This window comes from Ambystoma mexicanum, chromosome 3p (assembly GCF_040938575.1).
Source record: "Ambystoma mexicanum isolate Mex_15411 chromosome 3p, UKY_AmexF1_1, whole genome shotgun sequence".
NCBI lineage: Eukaryota > Metazoa > Chordata > Amphibia > Caudata > Ambystomatidae > Ambystoma > Ambystoma mexicanum.
The window spans coordinates 753,663,836-753,690,667 of NC_090925.1; the positions used below are offsets into that span (position 1 = coordinate 753,663,836).

The 26,832-nt window shown below is 45.2% G+C and overlaps 1 protein-coding gene across 2 annotated transcripts in view; it reads left to right on the forward strand.

Annotated features, from left to right (window-relative positions):
• The window catches only part of CD2BP2 (CD2 cytoplasmic tail binding protein 2), a 224,263-nt gene that overhangs the window by 77,659 nt on the left and 119,772 nt on the right, over positions 1 to 26,832 (forward strand). For both annotated transcript variants that reach the window (XM_069651655.1, XM_069651656.1), the window contains exons 3-5: positions 8,213 to 8,354; positions 9,074 to 9,231; positions 9,418 to 9,979. In XM_069651655.1, the coding sequence (XP_069507756.1) occupies positions 8,213 to 8,354; positions 9,074 to 9,231; positions 9,418 to 9,979 (862 nt within the window). The remainder of the gene's footprint in view (positions 1 to 8,212; positions 8,355 to 9,073; positions 9,232 to 9,417; positions 9,980 to 26,832) is intronic.

Here is a 26,832-nt window from a genome sequence, read left to right on the forward strand (position 1 = left end):
TTTATCGCCTTCAAAAAAACCTTCAAAAGTTTTCGGTTAGATGAACGCAGACAACATTCATATGGATAGGCTGACATTTGTGACACCAAGTATCTTGGTGCTGTTCCTTGGATGCACCTGAAAATCAAGCAGAGGGTTTTAAACAACACCCTCTGTTGTATAGGCAACCAATGAAGATCTCTGTGAAACTGTGAAATGTGTGAGTGTTTTGGTAAAGAAAAGAATCAGCCGAACGGTCGAATTTTGTGCGACCTGTAAGCTCTGGATTTTTTTCTTTGGAATACCCATGAGCTATGCATTACAGTAGTGAAGGCTTTTATTTACCAAGGCAACAACCACCATGGGACCATTTTTAGGCAGCATCAATGGCAACAGCGGTTTTAGCAATCTTAATTGATAGTATACAAATTTCACTGTATCACTAATCTGTTGATTACAGCCGAGGTCTGCCTGCCGGGTACAGCCAAGATTTTTATCCTTTGAGGTAAATGACGTCCGAGTCTCGAAGAGCTTCGGGACAGGACACCTGTGACAAAGTCGTTGCCAGTTTTTTTTCTCGATCCAAAGAACATGACCTCCGTTTTGTTTGGATTCAGCTGGAGCTTATTAGCAGCCATCCAGCTCTTGATTTGTCTGACACAGGCCAATACTCTCTGTCCAATAAAGGCCGAATGTAAATATTAAAAAGCAACAGTGATAGTGATTAGTCCTGAGGGACTCAATATCTAACTGCCAGAAAATCTGAAATAAACGTCCCCAACTTAACCTGCTGAGAACGGTCATTTAGAAAAGAAGTGAACCATTTACGAAGGGCATTTGAGACCTGGGCTGTCATAAAGTCCTGAAATAAGTATCCCAAAATCCACAGTATCAAAGGCCGCCGAGAGGTCCAGCATAACTGACATGCTCAGGGCTCCCTCATCGACTGCCTTTAGAACATCATCCCATACGGACTCTAACGCCATCTCGGTCCCGTGAGCCGGTCTAAACCCAGATTGATACACATCCAAAATACTCTGTTCCTCACGGTGAGCCTGTGATTGGATTGTAACCACCTTTTCCAGGATCTTAGCCAACCAAGGTAGGCCTGTAATAGGGCGATAATTTGAGTAAACCTTGGGGTCCAAAGTATTTTTCTTCAGGAGAGGAGTAATATATGATCTCTTTAGCTCACTGGGAATACATCCTTGCATCAATGAGGCATTTATGATAGCCAACAGGGGTGCACTTAGCACTTCCACATGCTTTCCAGCTAAATAAGCAGGAATTGGGTCGGAATTATAATTGGTGGGTTTTAGTTTGGAGAAACGATTGCTAATCCTATCCAATTCCACCGCTCTAAAATAAACCTTTGAACGCATTTGGTCCGACTCACCCCATATTGGTGTTCAATTCTGCAGTAGGTACTGACTGGGTTTCTAATTCAATATTGGTTCTGATTGCTTCAATCTTTCTGTGAAAAAAGCATTAGCCAAAGGTAGAGAGGGAGCGAGACATGAAGTGGTGCAAGGGGAACAGCTAATATTTTTCACCATTTCAAAAAGGGCCTTCGGTCCATTGGAGGCAAGGCCTATTTGTTTTTGCAGGCATTCTGCCTTGGCAATAACCATGCCCTCCTTATGTCTCCTCAAGGCTGCTTTAGCCTCAGATAAGTCCATAGGAGATGTAGTTATTTTCCTTCCGACAATATTCTTTTTTCTTTGTTCTTAAAGACTCATTAAACCACCGGTTATTGTTATGACTAGATTTATTAGAACGAGTAATGGGAGCCAATTTAGCACAATTTGCTTGCAAGCAGATCATAAGATTGCTATATAGATCGGCACATCCTGAGTTAGCTGGAAGGGCTGAAACCCCTTTAATTAGGTCCGAGCTCCTAATATAATTCAACATTTTCTTACTACGTGTGAGTAAAGTATTATGGCCAATGATTTTCCCTTTATGTATAGCGTCATTTGGCATAGCAAATGTGACCAGAAAGTGATTCGACCAAGATAGAAGTAAGTTTTAGATGCTGTAATAGTTTGCTTTTGAACATAACTGGATCCCGGCATTGGATAGGGTGATCTGCAAGATAAAGGGATCTTGTCACCTCAGCATCATTATGATGGCTCTGTGGTGGCCGGCGTTACTATGGTTCTCTGAGCTTCTCAGCCTCTCGGACAGGCCACCCATTCACCTTTTGACGGGTCCAGCTCATCTTCTGTTGCAGCAGGGGGGCAGGGTCCTCCACCCATGCCACAGAAATTCACCCTCGGAGCCTGGTCCTGAACAGGTCACGCTGAAGCACCTCAGTCTATCACAGAGATCATTCAGGGTGCTAGGAGCCAGGGTGCTAGGAGCAAGTACAAGAGTAAGTGGACTAGGTTCTGTCACTGAGCGGACGCTAGGGAGATCGACCCCCTTACGTGCAGGTTGGATGATATGCTCTCCTGGCTCACTCAGGCTTGCAGGTGGACACATGCTGAATGTATTTGGAGGCCAAAGGGGCCTACAGAAATTAGTCAGAGGAGGTCTTCTCCTCTTCCAACCCGATAATCAAGAGACATTTTGACGGGCCTCTCCAGACTCTACACGCCCATCAAAAAACCACACCCCAAGTGGGACCTTAATGTAGTGTTGGGCACCTTGGTGCACAATCCGTTCGAGTCGATGGCATCCGCGGACATCAGGCTGGTCACCACTAAAATAGCCCTGTTGGTGGGTCTCACCTCTGCTCGTGGAGTCGGCGAGATCAGGATCTGGAGGCTTCAGAGCCCTATACTACTTTTCACAAGGATAAGGTGGTCCTGACTGCGCACCCAGCCTTTCTACGTAAGGCACCCTCTGTGTTGCGTCTAACCGAGGAAACCGTTTTACCCACGTTTTTTGCCAACCCTAAGGATGAGGCTCGAAGGGTTTTGCACTGTCTGATGTCAGACACGCTCTTCTGAAATTCTATCTGGACAGGACCAAGGGCTTCCGCAAGTCGGATGCACTGTTTGTCACCTTCATGGGGTCAAGGCCCGGGTATCGGGCATCCAAGGCCTCTATAGCACAGTGGATGGTTTCATCCATCAAGGGGGCCTATGAGGGGCATCGCAAACCACTTCCAGCTAACATGCACGCCCATGCAGTCAGAGTCAAGGCTACGACCATTGCATTCCAATGTGGCCACCTGGGCCACCCCTTTGGCTTTCTGTAAGCGTTACTGTTTGGACGCCGGCTCTATGTCAGACCTGGATTTCGGACAGTTTTCTTAAGGAGGGTCAACTCTCCACCATAGGGCTACATTCAGCGACCACTTCTTAAGGTTGTTTTCAAAGGTTAAAGACTTGTATTGAATTGCATTCCCGTGTGAAAGTAAAGGATAGTTCTGTCTTCCTTTTGGAATCACAATTAGGCACACACAACAATCCTTAATTATAGTTTTCACAAGTTCTTCAACAATTGTTTTGTTTTATCAAGGTTGGGTATTCGGTAATGGCATTTGCAACGTTCCCTCTTCTTAATTAGTGCAACACGACCACTCCTTCAGGTAGATGCAGTCTGTTAAGGGTTTAACAATGGGTTTAAGCAGCGTTTGCTCTTCTCACAAATAAAAGACTTTCCTAATATATGCGAGTGCTACTTTTCCATTGTTCATGAATTATAACTTCAACAAACAACTTCAGCTCGCTTTAAATCCCACACGAGTGAAGAGGGAACTCGATACTGTTGCCGGCAATGCTTGTGCAAGGTATTGTAAGGGCAGGCTTCATTCACCGGCTTCTTTAACTCTTGCTTTGCAGGTTGCACCGCTTCCATAACTTCTGCCACAACTTCTACTGCTTCCGGCTTCTTCGAGACCCACACCCTTCCTCTCCGAAGGTGTCTCCAGTCCAGCCACACGTTTATGGAGCCCCTCTCGCTCCTGAGACCCACAGCTTCAAAACTACTCCTTTCTGTTTCCAACACGTTCGCTGCACGGCAACCACAGCAATCAAGCTCACATGGGGAAGACCGCTCTCCTACACGCCTTCCGCTGCGCAGCCGCTGCACTTCCGAGTTTGGGGGAACAGAACTCTCTCAAAACAAGCAGGTGAAATCTGCTGTCTCCATGCTCCGGCGTCCCTCTTGTTCTTCCACATCTGCTTGGTTTGCCAGCTTGGTGCCTTCTTCTTTCTACTACAACTCACGCTCCAGTCACAGTTCAGTTCCAGCTCCTTCAAATTGCCTGCACCTGAGGGGGCCTTTTATGCCTCACAGGTTCTTTCAGGTATGGGCTATTAGGCATAATTGCCCAACTACTGCTACAGCATGCCTCTTCAGCCATCTTCCTCGTTCCAGTACTAATGAGATTATCAGACTTGTAGTCCCCTTCAACAAAGCAAAGTTATTTTAACTTCTGCAGTTTAGCAAACAGCCATCCAAAGTGTGGGATTACAGGGAAAGTTAAACAGGGGGTTTCCCTGTCTTCCTGATCAGGAAGCGTCTGCCTATCCCCGGCCATAGGAGAAGGGTCCCGGACCACGTTTCTGGGAGGAATTATCACTGATTCATCACACCATCCAGTGACGGATGGCAGTTAGGCAGTTGGTTGTGCAAAGGCAAACAATATCAGAGTGTTGTCAGCAAAGAGGTAATCGTTAAAGCCAAAGAAGGAAATGGGTTTGCCAAGTGAGGAGGTATATAGGGTGAAGTGTGCCCAGGACTGACTCATGCAAAACACCCATGGGATGGGGTGTTGGGCAGCAGGTGCTGGAGTCCCATGAGATGCAGATGTTGGAGATAGGGCACTCCGTGAAGAGTTTGAAGGCGGGAGGGATAATCCACAGTGCCCAAGGCAGCAGAAAGGTCTAGAAGAATGAGAATGGAGGAGGGGTGAGAGTGGTAGGCAGTGATAAGGGAATTGGAAGCATGGGTGACCGAAATCGCAATGGACTGTTTGGACGGGAATCCAGATTGGAGGGGGCTAGCAAGTAAATGTACATTAAGATAGTTGGTCATTTGGTTAAAGACAACCCTCTCAAGGATTTTAAAATGGTAGGGAAGAGACAATTCTGTAGAATGATGGGTTGTTGGAGTCAGCAGTTGGTTTCTTTAGGAAAGGTCTGACTGTGGCTGTTTTGTAGAATGCTAGAAGATACAAGTTCAGAGGCATAGGTTGAATAAGGTGGAGAGGTGAACAGAGGTAATGGGTGCAAGTTCCTTAATTTGGTGCACAGGGGTCACTTCGATCTCAAGATGGGTTGTCAGAGCAAATGATGGGTAGAATTTTAGAGAGGGAGGAGCGTGTGGGAAAGATGGGAGATGATGGATGGATGGATGGATGGATGGAGGGATGGATGGAGGGAGTGGGTGGGAGGGAGCGGTTGGGCATGGTGATTTTAGCAGAGCAGTAGGAGGCAGTCACCGGTGGAGAGAGGAGGAAATTTAGCACTTCTTGGGGGTGAAAAGCATGGCCTGGAGGGCTTGGGGATAGTTTGCGAGTACACAAGCAAAGAGAGGAAATATGGTTAATGTAGAGAATTTTGCTATGTGGAGCGCTGTGGTCAAGGTCAGTTCGGAGTCCTTGTAGGCAGTAAGAAGAGTGTGATACTGATCTTTGCACCAGCGGCGTAAGTAGCAATGCATTGTTGTCCTCATTAGTTAGATTGCTAGGGAGATCCATGGTTGTGGACAGGGGTAAAGGAGCAGGCAGTGAGTTGATGATTGAAGGGGGTAAACCGTGCAGAATTTAATTAGCTACATGTTAATTCAATGGAGTGAGAAAGTGATGAAGAGAGCGATTGGAGTGAGTTGTTGACTGGTTGGAGGGAGGGGACAATGGAGTCTGGTTTGAATTTACATCTGGTGATAGATGAGGATCAGAGTGGGGAGAGGAATAGAGAGGTGGAAGTGAATGGGAGGGTGATCAGCGGGTGAAGGAGTTAATTGTGGAAGTAGAGGAGACAAAGATGGGAGATATGCATGCTAGGGAGAATTTTCAGTTTCTTTGCGAATTCCCTTTAACCTGAGAGACACCTAGCACTTTTGCTGGATTCTGGACTTTCTTGATTTTAATCTCCTGAGCGAGTGGTACTTTTTACCACTCAGTCATTCTTTTCTCTGACTGGGTTGTTTATTTTTACTGTTTTTGTGAAGTATGCATACATACAAAAGTGAATACAGGCAACCCCCAGGTTATTTACAGCTCCATAAGAATGAATGAATGGGTTCCAGGATATAAGGTGAGGATTTTTGGACTACAAGCAGTCGACCAATAGAACAAGGGATCCAAAGCAGAAGGCGGGGAGAGACGCCAGCAGCACCTTCAACAGCCACAGAATCACTGGTGAAGCCCTGTAGCTGTGCTGTGCTGACCCCGTTTTCATCTCGACGGGCAAGCTCCACCAAGGACGACTTCCTCCCTTGGGCTGATGGGACCAACTAACCTCAACACTTCTTCAATTTGGGCCACCCCCTGATGTCCTGCGACTTTCCTGAGCTGCAGAACACCAATACCTGGAGTACCTGGACCACTTGCGAGTGCATCGTCTTCCGAACATCGAATCTTGCTGGAACTTTGCAGGCATCCATGTGGACCTCCAGATGCAGGAGTTCTCTTGAGTGCTGCCGCAGAAGCCCGCGAAGGACCCCCTTTCGTCACCACTACCAAAGAGCAGGAATCAGGGTCTTCATCATTATATCCAGAAGGTGACCAGCTACATTTGCAACTTCACTCTTCTTTTACGGTGGGGTTTGGATTGTACTTGTCTTGTGCCATTTTTGGTGCTCCTTTGATTTGGGAGTGCCGTGTTCTTCAATTTGGAGTTGACCTCAACTCCACTGTGCAGGCCTTACGGCCTGTGGGCTATCAGGAGGCTCCTCTTGAGCTCCTGTGTTTTATACAAGAACTGACTGGTTACTTAACTTTCCTCTGAAGGTTTTCATCAGAACTCGTGCTGTCCATTTGAAGGTGGCTTTTCTGATTTCCCAAAAGTCCCTCTTTTTGATCCTACTGGCTTTGGCAATGCTGGTTTCTCCATAAACTTTAATTGTGAACACTTTTTTAGTTCGGAAACAGACTGTCTAAACCCCTCTTGGAGAGAGTACATTGTTATTGAACAGTGCTAGCTGTGTTCTGTCTTAACCTTCACTGCCATATAAACTGAATTTTGCAAAGGTGATGCATATAAGTTAAGTGCTTTTACTGACCTTAACTGACGTCACTCTGTGTGCTGGATATTAAAAGTATATGAAAAGTTACCCCCCTGCATTATTGTTCCATTAATAATCTTATTTTAATGCAATGTTATTGTTAGTTGTTGCATTTTAGATTTGCTTGTGTATATATAAATATATTTTAAAATGAGAGGGAGAGAAAATCAGGAGACCATTTAAAAATAAAAATCACTTGGTGACGAAGAAAGGCAATTTACATGGCATGCTTGGTATGTGCATTGGTGGAAGTTCATAACCGGGATTGCACATATTTAGAAAATTGGGCTCACTTGGTATTTCCAACTGATTGGGGGGCGGGGGGAATGGATGGAGGCGTTAATCGGGCACAATAGGTGGCTGTAGGACCTACCAGCCCATAATGGGCCAAATAGAACCTGCTCTGGTCTCTGCAGCCCTTTGCTGTGGGTGGCAGATAGTGGCATGCCTCTAGACGGCTATTTAATAGATGCACAAGGATTTGAAGAGCTAAAGAGGGAGCTGCCTGCTTTCAAAAGGGCAACTCTGGGACAAAGGCTGGGCAAAATGGTGCTCCACGTGGCAGATCTTCTTCAGCTGATTTCCATCTCCAGCAGGGAATGAACAGTGTTTGCTGCATCCATTCTTCTGTATTGAAAAGGGATAAAGCATGTTAAGCTGGCGGATATCATTCGTAAGAAGCAGGAGGTTAGGGTAGGTGGGGCAGTGCATGCAGGAAGGATATTTGTGAGCGTGTACGCTGAAAAGGTTTAGCACAAGAGAAATGGTCTAGTGTGGAGGTTTGGAGAAGTTATATGAAGTGTTCATGATCTGAAGAAGGCATCCCGTGCATCATGTGATGGCTTCATTAGCACACATAAGCAATATCCTACACAGTTAGGAATTGTGTTCAGTTTGTAGGAGGCCATCTGCAAAAAAAGAGTTGGCCAAGTGGCCTCTGTAGCAGTGTTCTGCTCAAATCGCTTGTAGAGTACATGAGAAGCCTGAGCAAGATTACAGTACATGTGGAAAGTGCCTCTTAACATGTGTGTGTTTTGTTGTCTCGCCCTAGTTTGAACAGGTGGCAGGTGTCACTGGGCCCGGCAGCCGCTTCAAAGTTAAGCACTCCCTGGATAGTGATGAAGAGGAAGATGAAGACGAAGGAGGAGGCGATTCCAACAAGTATGACATCCTGAATGTGGAGGATGTTGAAGGTGAGTATAGTGTTGATGCATCAGGCTGAAAAGGACATAGCTCAATAAGTTTTTCAAGGCACAATTCTTTCAGTGGACACCTTCATGTTAGTAATGAGGTAGGATATTTCTCCCTGTTGGAGAACAGGTAAGAAGGCATGGGTAGAGCAAGGTGTTGAGTGCTTACTGGACTGTCTTGAAAGGGGCTTTGATTTGGCTAAAAAACATGGTTTATTATATATTTATCTGAGTTGAATTCTGTGGAGGCTTCCTGTGAACTATTTAATCCATGAAAGTGGTGGTAGCAGAAAAAAGGCCAGAAGTTATCTTTTATAACAAGATTTATTTTTCCTTTATTCTTTCAATTTGTTTGCTCCCTCCCTTCTGTGCCTTTATTTCATCAATGTCTGCTTCTGTCTTTTTACCCCATCTTTTCTGTGCCCTTTTTCACCTTTATTTGCACTCTTTGCTTTGGTGACATTGGTTCTACTTCCACACCCATCTTTTTATTTGACCCACCCCGCTATCCTTTGATGTCCCTCTTTCCATCCTGCTCCCTTTTACTCCCCTACTTTCCTTTGTCCTGCGCTGCTTCTTTGGTTTCTCCTTGACCCCTCATACCTTGGTTGCTCTCTCTCTCATCACTATGGCTCTTCTTCCTTTGGATCTCCTTTGCACCCTAATTCCATGTCTACCAATATTCCTCCCGTTGCTATTTACCTGTCTCCCTCCCTCTCCAGGCCAGGAGTCTGCCACTCTGGATTTCGAGGAAGGAGTGCGTATCACACCTTTTAATCTGAAGGAGGAAATGGAGGAAGGCCATTTCGACTCTGAAGGCAACTACTTTGTGAACAAAGATTCCTTAATCCGGGACAACTGGCTAGATAATATTGACTGGGTGAGTGTGGACTCTGCCCATCATCCACAGGCCCTCTTGATCATAGTCCTTGTCGCAGGCCATGAGCCTGTGTCTGCGCATGGAACAAAGGCCTGTGCTATGGGTTGTTTTGTCCTGTTTTAAGTTATTTTATTCTGGTTTTAACCAAGTTCAATTCTTGACCAGTTTCTTATTTTTCTCCCTAAGGTGAGGGTAAAAGACCAGGGCCCTGGACAGAGGAAAACGATCCTTCTAAAAGGAGATGATGAAACCAAGGAGGGTGAAGATGAAGACGATGACGAAGCTGAAGGGCGTACGCCAATGGAGAAGAAAGCACTGTTGGAGGGGCTGCTTGAGATGTTGCAGCCTGGGGAGACTGTGGCCAAGGCAATCCGGCGTTTGGGTGTGAAGGGTCCCAAAGAGCTGGCCTTGCCCCGCAAATGGAAGCCCCGCAAACCAAAAGAGGGAGAACCCATCCCTGTGGTTCAGGAGGAGCCTGTGGATGAGGCAGAGCAGCTGCGCAAAGGACAGCTGGAAAGACTAACTGGCTTGGCAGATCAGATGGTTGCTCGGGGTGTGTATGAGATATACCAGGACACCTGCGAGAAGCTAGCATACAGACTGAAGGTGCTGACAGCTGTGCCGGACGTTGCTGCTGTTGCCCCAGTTGCCATGGATGAGCCTCTTGACATGTTTGCAGATGAGATCGATGAAGCCAAGCTGAGCAGGATCCGCCAAGAGAAAGAAGAGAAGGAAGAGAAAGAAAAAAGTAAGTAAAGGCTAAATTCACCAGTGTTGTATTTAACCATGCACAAGGGAATGTTTTTTAGCGTTGCATGTCTCCATGCTTAGAGACTACCTTCCATTGTTACACACTGGAATATCTCAGGCAAAGACCCATTTACAATTTGTTGGTTCCTCGTAGGACAGATGGGTTATTTTATCCCATGCAGCTGTTCCTACCTTTCATATATAGAAAGACCTTGTTGTTTTTGATCTGAAACAATCTAGGCTTCTTCACCTCATGAGATGTACCTAGTGTGACGATTTTCCAAGAACGGAAATCTGCTGGCACCATTTTAGAACTTGAGCATGCATAAGCTTGACTTATCATTAGTACAAACAAAGCAATTCTATCACCAAGGACACGGGGCTATTTTTTTAGATCGATTTGATGTTATGAAAATTGTATGTACAGAAAGGTAAAGTATAGAATGAAACTTTTTGGCTTCTTTGGAACGTGGTTACTATCTCTAATGGCAGTGGCCCAGTCTGAATGTCATGTTCATCTTCATATGTCATGTTATACAAACCCGAAAAGAAGTGTGCGTTGCTTTGCTGCCGCAAAAGTCTGCGTCGCCCACCTTTCTTGACGAAGGGAGCAAACCTCAGCCACGGCAACTTTTTAAAATATGCTTGGTAAGATTAATTGGAATTTGTATGGTTCGCTTATTCATACTTTACTTAACATGAGCCATATTATGAACTGCTTCTTTTAGTCCTGCTTTTTGTTTTGTAATGAAAAAGCAGCTGAGAGACTCTTCCTCTAGAAGAGGCAGGACGTAATGGTTGTCACTACTATTTAATTTGAGACCTCAAATCCAATGGCATCCGCCCCTATATCAAGCAGTTGAGTTTGCAGACTTTTTCCATAGTTGGTGTGGTTTTCTACAAGTATTTTCAGGCTTAAATTGCTGGCCAATATTTTATATAAATGCAAGTGAGAAGAAGATCTCTGCTTGCAGAGTACTCTTTTGGTCTTCTGGGCTTCTGGGCTTTGAGTGCACCCTTTTTAGATGTTATGTTATTGGGATTTGTACTGCACACCGCTGACCTTTTTATGGTGTCCAGACACTTGTGTTTATCTGAAATGAGAACTGGGCAGCGGGGAATAGGGGAATAGAGAGAAAAGACATGATGTTGTGCTGAACTGTTGATGCCTTACGAGCCAGGAGCAGCTGGTGTCTGTGTGGATAGTAGTTTCTTATAGTTGTCCCCATTATTCGTGGTGAATTGCTTCTTCATTGAAGTTGGAGACATCCGTGGGTATTCTCTCCACTGCGGACATTTCCAGGGTGATAGTACTTCGACGGGTACATGCGCATCGCGGGACACACTGTTTTAGTGCTCGCTGACTTAGGATTTGGCTAAGCAATGCATCCAACCGTGAATAGTTATACCTTTCTATGGTTAGGATAGATTCTGATGAGTTGCTTATGTACACATCTTATTCATTCAGCAGTGTATATGTTACACTTGGATTCATTTCTCCATTGACCTGCCCATACACAAGTGACTTTTTCCTTGAGGGTCATCGACACAATCTTTGAGAGTTAGATGACCTCTGCCAATCCAGTATTGTTGACTTTTCCTTTACTTGATCAGGTACATTTTGTCTCTATATTTTTTTTTTAGTGTTTGCTTTATGTATATCTATATTCTTTTTTGGGAGCCATACCTGTTTTATGCCCAATGGACACAATGTATATCTTCTCCAAATGGCTTTTTGTGCATAAGTTATTAGAATCAATGTGTGTGGTTTGGTATAGCCTAGAATATGCATTATTGTATTTAATAATTGTCTCTTAAGTTTGTAAATGATATTGTATAAACGTGAAACTGATGATCTCCTAATGTATGTTATTACAGATCAAATTGCTCCCAAAGAAGGTGGTGTTCCCCGAAACACGTAGAGCTTTTCAGTTCATCACAAGAATATTGTGTTTGGATACCTTTTCTTTGTTTATTATAAATAGATTGTATTTGTAGATTTTTCTGTATCATGATGGCTTATTTGAATTTCTTTTGACTTTTTGCCATTCAAAAGTTAACCAGGAGTTTCTGGATTGAACTCATTTTGTTTGTGTTTGCTTTTGTATATACTCATCATTTATGAAGTAAAAATCATAAAGATTTGACTGATTGTGTATCAGCTTTAATGGTGTGCAGGGGATGCGAGTGTCTCTAACTTTAGACACTTTTTCTTTGCTTATGGACTTGTATTTCTCCCCTGCACCTGGAATATTTAAAGTTTCATTTCGTAGGCAACATATGTTTTTTAACTTGGTGTACACCTATTGAAGTCTATTTTGCGTGGATAGTAGTTTGTCCTCCAGAGGTGTTTTGTTTCCAGATGGGAGACCTCAAGTGTCGTGGAAGTATCTGGATGTTTTGGCCAGTCAAGTTGATTCGAGAGGTGTGGCGTTGTGACTATTTTGGTGTGGGGGTGATCGTTTTGTTTAGCTGTTTTTTTGTGTTGGCAACTTTTGGTAAGCGAGGGTGGATGGAAACGTGCAGTTGTTAGTGGGTTATTTGCAATGTGCCTGTGTCTGAGAACAGCTAGATGAGAACAAAGTATAGAGCAGTGTGTTGGGCTCATTTCTGGGAACACCCTGAAGCAGATCTGTATATAGCGCAGTGCACCATATAGTGGTTGAACAGTAGGATAGGTTGGTACAATGAACTCCTGCCTGAGAACTCTTAGAGCAGAAACACAACATAGAACAGGGCGATGAGCCCATCTCAAAATACCTGGAAACAGAACACCGTAGAGGCTAATGTGTTTCTTCGATGTAAATCTTGATCATGTAAATATGTACACAGTTTGGAATGGGAAATGAAAGTAAGGCCGTTTCTTGCCTGGGTGTAGCCGCGGCTGGTACAGAACAGCGACAGGTAAACCGGCAAGAGCCTTAGTCTGTGCCCTTCACTGACTGGCCAGGCTTCCGTAGTCTAGCTAAAGAAATAAGACATGTTGGAGAGGACGGTGGGGGCGTTAAGTAACTTTTTGTGCTCATAGGAGGCATAGATTTCACACGGATTGTGGGAGAGGGGTGTGGTAAATTGACACATACAAACATTATTGTGCTTTTGTAAAGGCTTAAAAAAGAGACAGGAGAAAACCTGCAAATCCAAATAAAAGTATAAAAGCAGACTCCTTTCTTTTTCAAGGACTTAAGGGGGGGACAACTGGAATCAAGATGAAACAAATAAAAAAATTCCCTTTGGTAGGAAACCAGCAGTTTCTTGCGACACCACTCTTTACCTCCAAAAGTCAGAGAAAGCCCTGCCCTTTCTACCTCTGTTTTGGGATAAGTGCCTGTACCTTGTGTTAGCTTCTCAATTGCTGCCCAACCTCCCGCTACATTTACTTTTTAGCCTGTTGAATCGGACATCCACTCCAAACGTAGTACTGAGACCGATGTACTCAAGGTGACTGCCAAACATGTGTGCATGCTGGATTGAGGAGGCGTATTTGAGGTTGAAGGAAGTCTACCTGCTCGCCAATCATTTTGCCGATATCTATATGGTTGCTACGTAGCTGTCAATATTTGCCACAGCCACGGCCGTTTAGGCGAGGGGCGGGTAGGCCATGGCCTGGTTTGCATTACCAATCGCCAATTTAGTTCTGTTAAGATCCGCTATGCCCAACAATCTTCAGGGTGTCAAGCCTTTAACCTGGGCTATTTGGCATCTCAACATAAGGGGAAAGGAAGTGTGGGCGCTAGAGTAATCTGGTGTTGTCTAATATTGCAGTGAACCACTACATGGATAAAGCTCGCCTCATAAGAAGTCTCTGAGCTACTCCGAAATGAAGGATCACAGAACACTTTTTTGTCCTGTTCACCATGCCCTTGGTGCAAACGCAGCCCACTTTGTCTGCACTTGGAATTCCTCCCAGTCTTCGAACCGTGATGTCCTCTTAATCTGGTCATCAAGTATGGCAAATAAAAAAAAAAAAAACACACACACTACACATACAGCGCAATCGGATCGTTTTTCAGTTTAAGAAAAAAGAAACATGTCTTTCCCAGACTGATGCAAGACCTGTCTGGCACATCTAGTTTTGTGATTGTGCTGCACAAGTGACTTGATTTATAGACTTCTCCATCTGTAGCTTTTGTCAGAGGAGGTTGAAAATATTGCTGCCCCATTCAACCACATATCCGCTTTGTCACTTTTTGTAGCAGATTTCAATCGAATTCAGTGGATGTGAACTCAAGGTTAGTCTTTTGCCTAGAAAGAAAATGTCTTCCCGATCATGGTGTCATCATTTTATTTTATTTATTTATTTGTAGAGCGCACCTAAACCCAAGGGTATCTGGGCGCATTGCTTGAGGATTACAGTATTGTTTCAAAACAGAGAAGCCAGTTAATTACAAAAAAATGCTAGTAATAGAAGGACATCATTTAAGGCATACAGATACAATTGTGAGTCAGAGGCACCATTACCGCTCCTGAGGAAAGAGCCAGGTTTTCGCTGTTTGCTCAGCTCACCAAATTGATGCTGCAGCACACTGTCCTGCCCGGGATCATCCCAGCAACTCCCTGTGCCGTGACTTCTCTGCTCTGGACCTCCTTCCCAAATCATTTCAACCTTTGTGTTGAACCACACATTTTACACCTGGCTTAAAAGTTAATTGGAGTCATGTGTGGATGGTCAACCTGAATTGCCTGACTCTGCCTGTTCTTGTTAAAGGGACAACATGGAGAATGCCCATAAGAATCCATTGCCCATTGATTCCTATGTGTAATCCTCATTACTCCCAGCATGTTGTTCTTCGTCTCAGTGATGGGGGGGAGGGGGGAGTGTTTCCGGTGTAAGTAACCCATGACAACTGGGGAGGAGATGGGGAAATGAAAATGTGGGTGTGAGGATTCTCCTCAATGTAATGAAAAGTTCTCTTTAGGAAGTCTCCTTTATTTTCTTGTTTTTATTTATTTATTTTGCAGTATTACTCAGAAGTATATTACCTTGCACAAAGAGAAAAAAACCCAAGTAAGCAGACCTCAAATTAAGGGTGTGTGTGTGTGGATAGAATCAACCCAAGGTCTGTCTTGTCCAACATGCTCCAATCCAGTGGTACTTTAAAGGTAGTGTGGATCAGCAAAAAGCTCATACAGAATGAAACCCCCCAATGGTCTATTGCAAACCTACTAGTTTTATTCAGGCAACGGCACAGTAGTGATTGCAAAGATGTTGTACACTAGCAATTACTGAGCGATAATCTCTCTGTGCTAGTAAGAAAGTGTGTGCATGTTGAGATCTGGCATCCATGAAGGTTATGGGGAGGGAGGAGATCGGGGGGGGGGGAGCGGAGCAGGTAACCTTTGCATGACTCATAATTTGCAACTTTACTTTGTTCGCAAGCTGTAAATAACCCTTTGAAGATGCCAACCTCTAATAATCCATCACTGTGTTTTAAACTTGTTGGCAAAACAAGTCCCATTTATTCTGGGAACTGATTTTGGGCATCACTGGACACCACAACTAAAAGCCCTCATCAGATTCTATTGTGGTATGGTAAAGGTGTGAACTAAGCTGTTGAGAGCAAAATCCAAAACAGGCATGTATGCACAGAAGAAAGAAGATCCAACATTAGCATTGCAAGCAGTACATTTTGGAAACCATTGTTCTTTGTGATCATGCCAATATTGGATGAAAGTGGCAGAGGAAAAGGACTGCATCATTTGATTAAAAAACGTAGTACGTGCTAGAGGCACCAGCTTTGTGCATTTATCAGCTGGAGCAAGAGCATAAGACATATATTTAGAGTTTCAGGCCTGGAACGTATTGGTCAAGAAGTCTTAAAGATGAAATGTAGTTTAAGCTACAAATCCCCTTGATGGAGTTTAATTTATGAAAGGCAGTGTTTGGGGAGGAGAGGGGTCTGACCAGCAACATCTTCTATCCCAATTGCAGTGAAGGGCTTTGTTTGTTGTTTGTTTTATTATTTATAATGCGCAACATACATTCAGGTAAAAGGGTGCAGCAGTTAAACGTATATGCAAAGCTTAGTTACAACAGCGTAAATATTTACAGACCGGTATTAAATACAGTATATATACAAATAAGACCTATTTACAGGAAACTGGTGCGAAAAACAGGAGTACCAGTGATGCATACAGTTTACATGCAACAGCAGTATATAGTGAGAGGTGGAAGTAGCTTCAAGGAGCGAATCCTAACTAGTTATAATGATGCAATGTTTATGGCACATTTGCTTTCAGCCACAAGATAGAGTTAGTCCTGAAGTTTTGGTACGGTAGGTCAGTTCTCAATGTTGGGAGGTAGTGAGTTCGACAGTTTAGCAGCTTTCACCGAGAAACTATTACCACCTATAGATGAACGATTAAACTTAGGAATAGAGAGGCAGTCTTTATAGGCGGTTCTAAAAGGTCTTAAAGATATCTGTCGATGGAATCTGTAGACCAAGTAGGTGGGTGCAGCATTATTAAGGGACTTGTGTGTGAGTGACAACGTTTTGAGGAGGATTTTATCATTTGTTGGAAGCTAGTTATTCTGTCGGCTACTCTCCGAGATGTGGTCTCTTCTGGAGATGCCTAATGCCGCTCTAAGAGCATTATTTTGCAGAGTTTATATTTTTCTGATAGTAGCTTTAGTAGACCCCAGATAGAGAGCATTGCAGTAGTCCAGGCGAGATAGGATGAGGGCTCTTGCTAGGGTAGTGCAGGTGGTGTCAGAGAGGAATGACTTAGATGTGTGGTTAAGTTTACATGTGTAATCCGTAGAGGACGCTAGTGTGTTAACTTGTTTGCTGAATATAAGGTTCTAGTCAAGATAAAAACCTAGTGCCTCATTACGCCTTTGGCGGTAGCCATGCCGCTATTGGCGGCATAGCTGCCACCAAAACCGGGTCCGGGTTCCCTGAATGGGGAATCACCAGCCCATTTTGAGTTTGGAGGGCCCGGTAATTCCTCCTTCCAGGTACCCGGACCCGGACCTTCCCCATTCCATTTGAGCCCCCTTAGGGCTCAATGGGAATGGGGGAGGGAACTAACAACGGGCCGATTACGACGGGCCCGTTGTTGGCTCCCTCTTCCCCTCGCGGGACCCGGTAATGATGCCTAGTGAGGGGACCTCGTAATCGGGCGGAATGGTGTTAACGGGCCCGCCACTATTAGCGGAGCCCGTTAACCCATTCCGCCTAACTTGTAATGAGGCCCCTAGTTTTTTTTACCTCATGTCCTACATTGATTCTGTTACCATCGATTATGAAAGAGGAGTAATCAGGTCCTTGTTTTTTTTAGGCTGGATGTAGTGCCCAGTTTGATCGGTTCAGTTTTATCATCATTCAGGCATAGACCATGCGTGGCCATCCATGCCTGGATGATGATGTACACTCTATTCACCCAGGCCAAATCCATTTCATAATCCCCAGAAAGCGGGAGGAGGATCTGGCTCTCATCTGCATGGTTAGTGTAGGTGATACCGAGATGATCCAGATCATCGAAGAGGGGCTTGGTAAAAATGTTGTACAATGTGAGCGAGACACAAAAGCCCTGAGGCACACCACAGGTGATTGGTATAGTGTTGGCAGCTGCGGTAGGAGAAAAAAACCCTCATAGGTCTACCATTTAGGAAGGATCTAATCCATATAAATGCATTGTCCGAAAAGTGAGTTGCTGTGTTAAGATGGTTGCAAAGTATAGTGTGATCAACCAAGTCAAAAACAGCCGAGAGGTCTAAGAGGAGGAGTAGGGCAGCTTTGCCGTTGTCTCTTAGCTCGTCAACTTGGGTCTTAAGGTCGATAAGAGCTGTCTCTGTTCCGTGCTGAGAACAGAAGCCTGATTGTCTGGCTCCCAGTAAGTGGTGTAGTTCCAAGTGTTTTTGGATTTGTACATAGGCAACCTTATCCAACGTTTTTAGGAAGAAAGGTACTGTTGTAATTGGCCTGTATTTGGTAGGTGTGGATGGGTCGAGAGAGTACCCAGGATTGTTTAAGGTTGGTGGGGATAGTTCCAGTGGAAAAAGACGCATTGAATAGCTTTGTAATGAATGGAGAGAGATCTCGGGCAGCATCATTAATGAGCTGTGCGGAACAGAGATTGCCCTGGCAATTAGACGGTTTCGGGGACAGGATGTTTCTTTCCACTTCAAGAAAAGAAACTTTGAAGTTGAATCGGATGGATTTGTTAGCGGTGCTGCTCACAGACGTTTTGGATTGGGTGGAATCGTTTAAGGAAGCTCTTTTGCTAGAAATTTTATTTTGTAGGGTTGATATTTTGTTGGCTGGAGCGTTTTGGATTTCAGAGCACCATTTTTTATCTTTTAATGTATGTGTCAAGGGGTGCTATGGGTGTCTCTAATTCTTTGAGAATAGAGAATAGTTCTTTCATATCGGATTTGGATTGAGATATATGCGTATCAAAGGATTTACGTTTTGCTAGACATATTTCTTTTTTATAGAGAGATGAGAGTTTAGTGAGTTTAAGTTTGTTGTCTGCTGAGGATAGTTTTTTCCAGGCAGCCTCGCAGCTTCTTTTTTGTTGCCTTAAGTTTTTTAAGAAAGGCGTGAACCATTTATTCAAATGGGTTTTGGGCTTACTTGGTCTGAGTTTGAGGGGGAGCGATCGAGTCCAGGGAGGTGGTCATAATTTTATTATATTCCTTGACCACGAGCTCAGGATCTGTGTTATCTGGGAGTGAGTTGAGGGTAGGGAGTAAAGTCGGGATAAGCCTATCCACAGTGATACTCTTTTTATTTCTGGTTAGCGCAGGTGGAGACCTAATGGCTACTGGTGGTGGGGGTCTATTGGTAGAATGCATGAAAGACACAAAGTGGTGGTCGGTCCAAGCTAAAGGTGAGATAGCGAGGATATTGCCTTGGCAGTTATAATCTGCCACCCAATCAAGTATTCTGCCTTTTTTGTGGGTAGGTGCGTTACTTCTTTGGGTAAAGCCTATTTCTGAAAGGGTGTTGGATGTCGCGAGGTCAAGCTGATCTGATGGATCAGATGGATGTTAAGGGTCTGGGCATTAGTGAGAGGGACTTTAACAGAAAGTACTTCACATGAAAGGACATCAATTGATGTAGTTAATCTCATAGGGAGGCTACATTTGTGGATGAAGGCGATGCCACCTCTTCTAGATTTTAATCTGTCTTGTCTCAATATGGAATAGCCATCTGGGACTGCTAGCATAAGCATGGGTCCTGCTTCAGGGTGTAACCAGGTCTCGGTGATGGCGAGGAAATATAAATCTTCACTAGTGATTAAGTCAGCAATTTCTGTAGCATGTGCTACTAGAGATCTTGAGTTAATTAGAGCTTCCTTGATCTGAGAGTTCAAAGTAGTGGAGGTCGTTATTAAAAGGCTAACTTGTGACGATTAAGGTTTACTGTGTTTAGCAAATCTCTTTGTTTTCATAGGGGCAGAGTTCGGAACTAGGTTCAAGTTTATATTTGATTGGCAAGGCCGGGTTGAAGTAGTCCTTAATCCTAAAGTAGTAGGAATAGAACTGATGGGGGGCTCATAGATTTTGGCTAATCTAGCTCTAAGACGTCGGTTCCTGTCTGTAGTTGGGCGGGGATAGCTGAGTAGTGAGGATTTGAGGTCATTCATGTCAAGGAGTAGTCTTGTAGCTGTAGTGTTATGTGGATTGGAAGTATGTGTCGTAGTAGGTAAGTGTTGTAATATAGTGTAGAGCATGATGATTTGTAGGAACACTATGATGTAGGCATTCTGGCTGGCGGCTAACGGGAGCATGCTGGCATGTGGTGATGGAGCACTTTCTGGGAGATAATAATGTTAAGGTAACTTTTAGTTTGTGGCAATGAGGGTTAGGGTCAGATAAACAAGAAGGGCTAGGGCTAAGAGTCGGTCATAGGCTAGGTGATGCCTGTAATAGCAGTGCTGGGCGGCAATCAATAGGCGGCACTAGCCATACTTCTTCAAAGCACCTCGTCAGAGTTGGCAGGCAATGAATATAGGCATAAGGTAGACAGTCAAACCATACATATATAGGCAATCAGTAAATGGCGCAAACCAAAATTAGGTCTAGGCAGGTGAGCATTAAAGCATTTGCATTGTTTAAACAAGTTTCCAAGAGAGTAGGCAAACAGTCTGTGGCATGCAGGACAAGTTAGGACAGGCAAACCTTAGGGGGCACTGGCCTCGATCCAAATGGGCTCACAAGCAATCAGTCAGACAAATCGTTCCAAGTGCAGGCCATTACAGAACCGAAAGAGCAGGCAAACATAGAGGCATTGGGCTCAATCAAGCTAATTTGGAGAATAGGTAAGGCAGGCAGACCCTCATGCAAGACCAGAGAAGCAGAGAGATAGCAGACAGTTGGAATGGTACAGTTCGCCATCGGTCAAATTTAAGTGGGCAGTATAACGGTTACCAACACAGGCAGTGGGAGGGCAGATAAAGTGCAGGCAGAAGAATAGCAGTTAGGAGTCACAAGACAGAAATAAGTTGCAGGTTATTGTTTTTGCGACGGGTAGATGTTACGTGCAAAATGGTAATTATTGAAGAGTTTTCGTGCCGTGGTTGAGGGTGAGCAGTGGATCATGCTGTGTCTAAGGCTGGTCACGGTCTTTGTGCACGTTTCAGGTGCAAGGGTTTTTGCCAAGACTTTTTAAACACACCATAACTTTGCTGGTGTTTGATTGAGATATGTATATAGCCCAGTTTGGGTGAAACGCGTAATTGTGTGTCTGTTTTCTTTGTGTCCACTTACTGATTTAATAAAGGACTTTTATTACGGAGAAGATGGTCAAACGTGATTCTTTGGATTTATAATGGAGTGCCGCTGTGAACTGCGGAATTGCAGTTCTTGTTTTTCTTTCATATATATGTATATATGTTTGCGTGTGTATTTCTGAGGCTTGTGAATGTATTCAGTCCTTTCTCTGCTTTGCAGTTCCTCTTCCTTCTCCTGCCCCTTCCTGCAGTCCTTCTTCGTCCCTGTTGCAGTCCCTCATCGTATTCATCATCTCAGTTACTTGTCCCAGTTCTTCTTAATCTTCATAGATTGGTGACTAAGTGGGACATGGCAATGCCCCAGACAAAATGGCCAGTGGACCAAGGACTCCCAATGTAGGGGGAAAAACATGCTGCATAGCCTATGAAATCGAATATAATATCGGAAGAAAAGACTAACATTACATGTGTTGGGAGATGAGGCATAACCCTTGATATTCGGTGACCGAACTTCAGTTGAAGTTATGTTAAGATGTCAGTGTAACACATTTAAACGCTTGAATGTGTCCTAGTCTTCCTGAAGCTCCTGGGCAGGGAGGTAGAAGGCGGGTATAGTCCTCCAGCATTTCTGAATGGCAGGGGGTGTGGCTTTCTGCGTCTGTCTGTCTGTCTGATTGATGCTTGGTGTGTGATTGAGTGTTCTGGTTACGCCCTGCCTCCGGAGGATGTTAAAAGGAACTCCCCTTTCCCACTGGTTTTGTGAGCAGCTGGAACTCTGAACCTGCACCATGGAAGGCCTGTTGCACCAGCACCTTCTGAAGCTCTGCATTAATCAGGCGGCGAAGTTCGGCCTCTTCAGGACGACCAGAAGCTCATCGATGCTCCTGTTGGCTGAAGACAACTTGTTCACAGCTCTTGCTTGAAGGCCTCCTCTCCCTGACACTCCTGACCGTGCATATCAGAGGCTGGTGCCCTTTTTCAGGTCTCAAGAGACCCTGCCATACCACACCACAGAATCTTGATCCATCAGGCAAGCACTGTGGTTCCATCTCCCCGTTCACCGTCCCCCCCCCCTCCCCCACCCCCTGACACCCAACTGGTAAACTACAGGGGCCTGTGCTGCCTCGATTCCTGCAACTGCCAAAATCGCCTCTTGGTCCTCCTTCCGTGGCTGGCTCCTCTCTAGTGTGATTTCAACATTTCTTTAACATTCATTCTTCCTTATGGTGTTTGCGAGCCATCCCCATCCTCAGAAGCTGAATCCTGTGGCAGAGGATGACTTGGCGATCCTGCATTACGGGAAACTGTTGAACGCAGCCGACTCGCCTTTCCGCTCCTCTGGAATAATTGCTCTTTCAAAGGGTCTTAAGGGACCCTCCTGCAACTGTGACCCATCGCTGGATCCCTCTGTAGTTGCTGAACAATGTGCACAGCAACCTCTGGAGACCACCGACTGCCTGCTGTAGAATTGCCTTATCAGTCCCAGGGCATTGCTCTGCTGACTCTCTAGTGCTGGTGGCAATTATTTCCTTCATACATTTATTTAACCCTCAGCCTGTTCTTCATCTCCAAGGAACTCTTAAGGGCTTCCCTCCAACGGAACTTCTCCTTGGAGCACTTTTGCTCAAAGGTAACTTTCACACCAAAGACTGTCTCTTTGCACTACTGCTCTCCCTTGGTCTATTCTTGAACTTGCCAGCCTACATATGAAAGCCTTTATATACTTGTTACTGCCCTTTTGTTTCTAGGTGGGTATGACGAATCTGAGGATGTCGTCCCTTCTCCCCTAAGGAGACCTTTCCCATGGGGCCAGGGTTGTGCGCCCACCAATAGTCCCCTGTGGGTGATACAGAGGGGGTGGATCACATGGGAAGGGAAGCCCCTTATGTGATTAGGGACAACCTTTCCCAGCAGACCCTGAGAAGGAATGCCAGATGCCAAGCATGCAGGGCGGAGATGGGCAGCGTAAGTTCCATGACGTAAGGATGATACGCCCGCCTACCGGAAGCAACCACTGGGTGTTCCGGGGACTGGAGCATGGCAACCGCGAGGAAGGAAGCTACAGGAAGGACGCCAAAGCCAGCAGAGCCACGAGAACATTAGGAAGCCACTGAATGCTGCCGGATCTTCACAGAAGCAGTCTGCTGCTCAGAACCCGCACACCAAGAAACAAGGTACGTGGGCATAGCGAGAGTGGCTCGAGGTCTGGGAAAGCTTGGAAAATAAAGTGTGAAGTAAGGAATAAAAGGATCAGGGAACCTGTTAACATCGTGCCAGACTGGGAAACACAAGGCAGGGAAGTGATTGCTTGGTAGGAGTGTAAACGAAGCTACCCTGAGAACTGGGGCCCGCACCCAAGTAGAAGCCAGAGAATAAGTGGGTCTGGGACCCTGAGAGTTAGAGAAGCTGATAGAAGGGAGTGACCAGCTTGGCCGGAGAGTGACCCAGGCTGTAGTGAAACCACTCTGCCAGTCTGGACCTGCACCCATGTAAATCTAAAAGAATAAGAGGGTCTGGGACCTTAAGAGCTGAAGAGAAAGAACAGAGAGAGCCAGAGCGTAGCAGAAGAGTAAATTAAGCCGCCAACATATTGTATTGCAAGCCTGGGAATCGCACCCTTATGAGAGCAACAGAAAAGGCAAACTGTATTTGAAAACATCCGGGGTCTGGGACTCACCAAGATAAAAAGAAGAAATATACAGAGACTATCAGAAGTAATTTCCTGGATAATTTTTGGCAGGAGAGTGAACCAGACCCACCCACCGGCTGTGAGTTTGAGAAAGGGACTCACAAGAACGTTTGGATAGTCTGTTGTGAATTTGGGGTTAGCCTAGGAAGACTTCCCCTGGCCAAACGAACTCCTGTCATGTATTGTTGGAACCGAAGGAGAGAATGGAAGAAGCAAACAGACGAGTAGCTTCTTAAAGTGGAACAAGAGGAAATCCAGGGGAAAGGGACTACTCCCTGGATGTCGGAATGTTAGCGTTGAAAGAGAACATTTTGTTCATTTTTATAACCAGGATTATCTGGAACTTTCTTTTGGTGAAGCATTTTTAACCATCACTTTCGGAGAAGAGTATATCCCTACACTTTAGTTTAGTTTTCGGTTATTGGTGTTCGGGTCAGAGGTCGGTTGTTGGACACGACCGTGACTGACGTTTCAGTTGACATCCTGACTTATTCAGTAGATTATTTTGAGGCAGGAAACCCCCTCTTAGAGCTAGGGCCATAGAGGCTGTTTTACAACCTTTTATCATTTAATAATAGTTTATAACCCAAAGAATGTCACCACTGCCTACAAGCCTTCCTTGTCACCCACTAGTCCCCAGGGATCTGTCATCGAGGTGGCCAGGACACGGCCATCGCTTTTGGATCCAGTTCCTGGGGGTGGACAAGTGCGGGAGGATCACCTGGGTGAGGGGTCTTGTGTGAGCGGGACATGGTATCCCCTTCCCTGTAACACCTTTACCCCATATTTAGGAGCTCTACCCCCCCTTACAACACTTTCTCACTGACAGCCCGCTGTGAGGGAAACAGACTAACACCCGAGCAGTGTACCAGACATTTCCCAATACTATGGTCAGCGAGGTCGGGCAATTATCGACAATCACTCACACCTGACTTCCATTATATTTCCCCCACACAGATAAAAGGCGAAGCACAAGAGCACACTCTGAGCGAGGTAAAGCACACAAGGAAACAGCACATTCTAGACGGCAGCCGAGCAAGCAGGCAATTGATGGACAAACCGGAAGGGAGCACTAGGAGGGGAAATTCCTTTGACCTTTTCGACAAGGAACCATTACTTTCCAGAGACCTTGAGAATAGAAAGCGTAAGACCAGGAAACCAGGCTGAAGAATCCTGCTTTGTGTGTCAGAGATACCTGGGGCCCACCCACTTCGGTAATCAAGGCAGGGGAGATCACCAGCCACCGTGGTACCATTCTTGGCTCCAAAAACAAAGCAGCATCATTGTTGAAGCCAAGGTTGCAAGCAGCAACACTGTATGGCGAGCGTTGGAACAAATCTTGTTAAAATGCATGTGATAAAGAGACGCAAGTGAAGTTAATCTGCTGATGAGTGATTGAACTTTGGAGCAAGCTACAATACCTTTGACGGAATGGTCTGGCACCGCGTGGGTGCTCAATCGAAGGTCTCTGTCCAGCTGAGAAGTAATAACCGTAGATGGATTTGGTCCCAGCCCGCTGGAGGGAGACCAATTGAAAGAGAACGAATATATGTGAATCGAAGTGGCCCAGTGTTGGGTCAAGCAGAATCCCACGCACAGTCTGAATTTCTTGATGAAATATAGAAAGTTTGGAAAAGCATGTGAATTTGGTCCGAGCCTGGCAGAGGGAGATGAATTGAAGGTTTTGTGTTGATTTTCCAAGCCTGCTGCCCTGGTGAGTTGAACTATGCTTTTAAGGCCCTCTGGGCTTCTGCTGCACCCAAGAAGCAGCATTTGTGTGCGCCCCATTCCTTTTGGTGCCCCTCCTCAGCCCCCTTTTCCCCAGCCCTCCATCGCTTCCCAACTTCTTCCACTGCCCGGCTCCCGCCGTCCCCGATTGGCTGCCGACCCGCGCCCTCCCCCTGATTCTCCTTCCCTCCCGGCCCCCTGCTCCCATTGGTCCTCTCAACCCTCATCACCGCTCCTCCCAGGGCAGCCCTCTGCCCGTGCAGCCCTTCGGCTAAGGGCCCCAAGGCTAAGGGCGGTTCCTACAAAGGCGGATCCAAGATGTGTCTGCCGGTGTCAGCAGGGGAAGCCAATGAAGCCACCAGACACCGACAAAACTGTAAGTGCTGGCATGGGTGAGGGGGTAGAGCAATTACTCTATTCCAGAAAGCTCTTGACACTCTAATTTACCTTTCAATGGCCTACACTGCTAGAGACCTACATCATGCAATATTGGAGAGATATGTGACCACCAGCCTCTACCTATTCATTGCTGGACAGCCAACACTGCCTGCAGTATAATGTTAACTAGTACCATACCCCGAGAGAACCACAAAGATTAGCCTGCGCCAAATCTAGACGGAAATGTGAATGTTAGCATATGTGATTCTTAGCATGCACCACACTTAGAATTCTGAACCTAGACAGAAATGTGACTGTCAGCATATGCCACACCTAGATGGAATCTCACAATTGCAAGGACACCTCTGCATACACCTCTCACACTATAACCAAACACAACCACAAGCCTAAAAACGCAGCAATCCGCACAAACTTCACAAAAATGCAACAACAAAACAAACCACACATATACTTGCACAACAGCACATGACGACTACGGACCATAAAACACCCCAAGCCCAGCCAACGGACCCACCGGGCTGAGGTTGCCAACAGCACATCACTGCTCTCTTGCACTTTTCCAGCTTATTCCCACTAACCCACCCCATCATCTCCCCTTTTTCAGAGCTGCCAGTGCACCAGGGGACCACTTCGGTGGTGATAGTGCGCGGTACAAATGTCCTTTAACGTTAACATTAAAGTGGGTCTGAGCCCAGAAGAGGGGGACCCATGCTGAATCAAAAATCACCCAAGAACTTGTACATGAGAATTCTGAGGAGAAACAACAAACACTCAAAAGTTTCTATCAGGTCCTCTGAAGTAAGAGACTTTGAATGGCAGAGACTTTGGCGCAGAAGGCTGAGATTTGAACTGCATCCTCGTGCTAGAGAAGCCAGAGACGGTGCTAAGCTTGATTGTGCCGCCATGTCGATGTGCTGAATGCGTGGGGAAGGGAAACCAACGGCTTGAATATCCTGACCTATCATTTATTGAACACTTTTCTTTTGCATAACTTTGTTCCCCACACTATTTGTATTTAGAAGTAAGGATTGGCAATAGGTTTATTAGTATAGGCCCTTTTATTTTGACAAGACACCACTAGGACTGTGTTATTATTTGATGGTCCCATCTTTAGATTTAGGATTGGATAGTCATTTTTCAAGCCCATTGGAAGTTCCATAAACACCCTTGACCTGTGGTCACTTGTCTGTATTACTGTTTGATACCATACCTTGCTTACACCTTGCAGTGGAACTCTTTTGACTCTAAAGAACTCCTATATAAAACTGTTACCTACCTGATACATTGTAGCATCTTCGGTTTTGCAAAGTTATTTAACTTTGAGTGTATTTCTATTTCTTGTTGTCTTTTCTGCA